Genomic DNA, 5,274 nt, shown 5'->3' on the forward strand with positions numbered 1-5,274 from the left:
AATGAGTGTTGTTTGATAAAAGAATCACCCTGTATAGATATTACGGATGACGTACATATTATATTATATTTATATACGTAGACGATATTTACTTAGCGTGCGCAGCCGAAATACACTATTATTTTTATATACCTACGTATTACGTATGCAATTTTTCTAAAATGAGAAGAACGATTTAAAAATGTCCTTGAGTATATTTAAAAGTAGTTATTTTTATTTTTCAGCCACTTTAATTGACAACAACATAATATAACTGATAATATAATAAATAATAACATAATAGAAATCCGTAAAAACACTCCCAAGCTTGAAACCATACAATACCATTATTTGGACAAAATAACCATAACTATTACTACTATTACAACCTATATTACTATAGTATAATGCAGTAATATACTGTACCTCTGTACCGTACTTTGTTCTTACTTTACTATAAACAACATTATGGTAAAAATCTTATATTTATCTTATGTTTAAATGCTTTCATTTTGTTTAAAGACCGAATCATCTTGCACTTGTCTATTGTTCGTATAATATTGTATACTGATTATCATATGGGCGTTTGAAAAACGGAAGTACCTACACGATTTCCCGTTACGGATGCACACCGAATATTTGAATAATTTAACATAAGTGCATACACAACATATACATTTTAAAATATCTCTATATGATATTTTTGTCTACACACGATTTATCATGCAGCAAAAACATCAATATGTACGTCATTACTTATTAGTTATTACCGTTGACCACGGAGAGGAGTTCGTGCACGTTTCGCCATGACACAAAATAAATTGATTAAAATTTGAAATGACTCTGATATCACGGTTAATAATTATTATTTATTACTTTATTTGGAATAGTGTCGGATTGAGAACGTATTGATTTCGGTTCGAAGAATATGCAATCCATTATATTTTACCAACACGGCTACACTCAAAAGTAGTTAAAACACATTTTGAAATTTAGTTATTTTGTAGGCATCTGTGTTGTAACGTAAAAAAACATAAATACATACTTTGTTTATTTTTTAAATCTTTAATATGAATGAAAATTTCACCGGATTCAAATTGTAAAAGACCATACCAATAGAAATATAAAATTACAGGTTAAAATTTCGTATGCAAAAAAATAAATAGTAAGTAATAAATAAGTAGTAAAAAAAATATTAATACATAAAATTAAAATAAAACATTTTAATATTACACGAAGTACAGCGATTGTCGAACAAAATTTGTTTACACAATAAATTACACCCCAAAAAGATATTAGGACACTGAACTTACGTTTCGTGCGAGACGTGAGCTTAATACTAAAATAAATTACTTCAAACAATTACTCTTCGTGTACTTCACAATTTTTATGAGCAAACTACTAGAACATTTTTCGTGTATCTATATCATAATAAAATTATAAATACAATGTCATATAATATGATATATAGTATACACCTGCATAGACGCGAAAGCTAAACGTTTTTTGAAATATTAGGTACCAATACCAAGATTTAATGATTATGAATAATTATTAATAAATAACTATTGGGTTATTTAAGAGTAATAATAATATTTCAACATTATAAACATGTATTATAAATAATGATAGATACATTTTTAACCAAATTTTATATTAAATAAATTAAATTGTTCAATGTAGGCCACTAGACACATTATTATAATCATTAGGACGTATGTAAATTATTTCATTCAAAATCCTTGACAGCTTTTAGTTCAGTTAATTCAAAAATATAACTAAATGCAATATATTCAATAACCAGAAGAATATAATATTATGTATTATGAAAATAAACTAATAAGACTTATAATATTAGAGAACGTTTGAATCTTATTTTAAAACGAAATATAATAATATGTATGTTATAGCCTAATAGGTTACGTATATATTACGTGTATTTTGAATCCAATCTATTCAAAAATGAATCAATCAGTAATAAATTGTTAAAATACAAAATTGGAAGGCAGTATATTTATATATATATGATGTGATCAATCAACAATTATGTTATCAGCATTTTTTTGGAAACAAGCATAATATTAAACTTTTAAAAGTCATAATTTTTTTTTTGACGTTTCTTTTACACTAATTAAGTTTTATAAATCCGATAGACTGTCAAACACACGAAATATTATAGCATTATATCCAGACGCCCAAAATAAAAATCGATTCATTTATTGAACATGTACATATTTCATTCGGTGTAATATAAGAAACTACGCACTAAAAACAGAAACGACCCACCCCGGTTACTAGTAGATAAATGATTACTTTGCTTTAATCCGACTTCCCGCACGTGTACGTTACTAGTTTTTCCGAACCACCATTTGGGTGGAGCTAGAACTTTGTTTCAAACACATAACATAAACTTTAATGTTATGGAAATATTATTTATACGATACCCATTTAGAGGAATAAGAGCCATGGGACCTCTTATATTATATAATTTGTATATTATAATGACGGATCCAAATGGAGTATGGTTTATGTTTTGTTTTGTTTTCTTGTTTGGACCCGGCATAATGGAAGTAATTTTAGTCTTTGAGAATTGGGAATATTTGTAAATATTTCATTAAAAAGTATTCAAAAATTAAAAGCAATGGACGCTGACCAAATACGAGTAGTTATAGTAAACATAGGATACATTAAACAAACACATCAATATTCAATACTTAAAAGTTAAAAGATCAATATTACATTATTACCGTGTTATTTAAAATTAAAAGAATAAGTAATAATATACCTAGTTATGATTTTCTTATTCATATTTTGTTGGGACAATATTTAAACTGCGAACACTATAATTTATTTAACTTAATATATAATATTTTGGTTGGTAACAATCTACAATCTATTTTTATATTTGTGTAATCTACACTAATTGTGTAGTTTTGTATACTTGTATTCGTTGTATTTATATATTAATAAGCTATTTAAAATTATACGACAATATATTATGGTGGCACCTAATTATAAACATTTTAAAATTGTATTTTATTATTTTTATTTTAATCAACTTTTGACGTTATTTGAGAAAACATACTATTGGTTAATTTGGTTAATTTAATTATTAGAACGGCGTTTATAGGAATACGTTTAAAATTAAAATAATTGTATAATAGCAGTTCCTCGTATATCACTGTCACCGTGGCTAGTCTACTACATCGGTAACGAAAATACCTTATTCGTTTTAATCGTCAATTTAGTTTGAAATAATAAATTATGAAACAAAATATAGTTATGGAATACCAACATAGTAATGTATTCGTAGAACTCGTACCGCTATAGTCGTGCAGTTAATGATTTTAGTTTATAAAACAATAAATTAATTTGGAAACAGATTGATTTTGTTCGTTACATTCAGTATAATATAACATACTGAATATAATATTATATTATACTAAACATAAATATTTTTAAAGAAATCGCCACGACGTGGGCTTGAAGAAGCAAACTTCTAAGAACATGGTTTTCAATATTATGTTCGACAACTATACTTGAAATTGAATTTAAGTCGCATTGTATTTATTAGATTGTTCACAGCGAATGACATTTAATACTTTCTTCGCGCTACGCAAAAAGCCACAGAAAATAAAAATGAAGTCTTCTAGCTGACTTTTTTATTCGAGCATATAATATGAAACGCATTCTAGCAACTACCACTACCGATCTTTTCCCGATACGGTATCCATTTCGCATACGCGAATCTAAAGCCGTCTGCTCTTTCAACGTCAAATGTGGGTCACATAAGAAGCCGATCTCACGCAAAACGATCGTGTTAGTGTACGGCCTAAAGGCAGTGTACACACTACAACCGTATAGAAAACAGCCTCACCGCTGCATTACGCGTCACTGGTTATAATATTATTTCTTTTCACGCCCATTTCGCAGTTCCCTTACGGTAGAACTCGAGACCCGCAGACTCAGTCGTTGTTTTTACCTTGGAAACGTATGCATCAAGGCGATTCATGTGTTATATTATTATTATTTATTCCAAAATAGTTATTTTTATCTATTTTTAATGATATTGTATTATTGTATAATAACAATGTCTGGGGCGAATAGGTCAGCAAAATCATACACACACATAATAATGTTATGGCCAAGTACGAACAACTGATCGATAGGATTTCCTGATGAATAACGGTAGAGGTATATAGTAGGTACTATAGGTACCCACACTATCAACTCTCACTTCGCGTTCGCAGAGTTACATAACGAGTGGACAACAATTACAATTATTACTACTTGCCTTCGCCGATTATTATGTGAGCGTAATGATACATTTTTTTTAATAAACCATGAGGCTGTTAACTTTTATTAGCGTTTTTTTGTATTTATCCCTGAATTATTTAATATCAAACAGTTTAATTGTTTCAAAAACTAAAAGAGATGCCTAGAGCAGCAGTCATATGTTACGAAGCGGAAGTTAAATTAGTTTTTCTCCGCTTCGTCAGTAATTAGTATTCGAGCGATCAAAGTTTTTCGGCGCTCGTGTTAATATCTACAATTAGTAGAAACGCCTAAGTATATTGGAAACGACTCGAAGACATCATATTATTATGTTGTACTATGCTTTCTCTTGTTTTGATCATACGCGTAATTATAGCCGATGACCTAAATACTGTATTAGTGTCATCGAGACCCACCACTCTGTAGAGTCGATGTTTAGGCTTAGTTTAAACGAATATTATAATCATCTTCGGCCTCCTAATGCGGTTTTAAATTATTGTGGGTGTTGTCGCTCAAACCGAACACTGCAGGAATAGTGAAAGTGCTAATAGCCACGGAATAACGAATAAAACAATATGTACGAGTATATCGACCTATATAATATATTCGTTCTACATTATTCTAAAAAATTCCCTGAACAATGGCCATATATGGAAAGAGAAAAACTCACCTTGATTTCATGGTATTTTTCTTCCAAATAATATGCCAAGCTTCGAGCTTCTTCATATTTCCGCGATATGTCCAGATACTTTTCGTAGTGACGTTTGAACAACACAAATCTGAAATAAAATATGAACATTTTATTAAATATAATATTTATTATTTATCGTAAAAGTGAACGTTCATTAAAAATAATACATTACAGAAAACGAGGTACATTAGGTAATTATTGTTGATGTTTATTAGTTTTAGGAGCTATTAATTAAATGTTATAACTGTTAATGTTAAGGGGATTCGATACAGTGATTTTCTGTTTTCGTCTAACACACGCGTAACATAGTATTTTAGACATGTTTTTTG

At 28.9% G+C, this 5,274-nt stretch overlaps 1 protein-coding gene across 1 annotated transcript in view; it reads right to left on the reverse strand.

The window, feature by feature from the left end:
* Positions 1 to 5,274, reverse strand: part of LOC100162107 — a 23,043-nt gene that overhangs the window by 9,895 nt on the left and 7,874 nt on the right. The window contains exon 3 of the mRNA XM_001945971.5: positions 4,925 to 5,033. Coding sequence (XP_001946006.2) covers positions 4,925 to 5,033 — 109 coding nt within the window. The remainder of the gene's footprint in view (positions 1 to 4,924; positions 5,034 to 5,274) is intronic.

This window comes from Acyrthosiphon pisum, chromosome A1, assembly GCF_005508785.2.
Source record: "Acyrthosiphon pisum isolate AL4f chromosome A1, pea_aphid_22Mar2018_4r6ur, whole genome shotgun sequence".
NCBI classification, from domain to species: Eukaryota; Metazoa; Arthropoda; class Insecta; order Hemiptera; family Aphididae; genus Acyrthosiphon; species Acyrthosiphon pisum.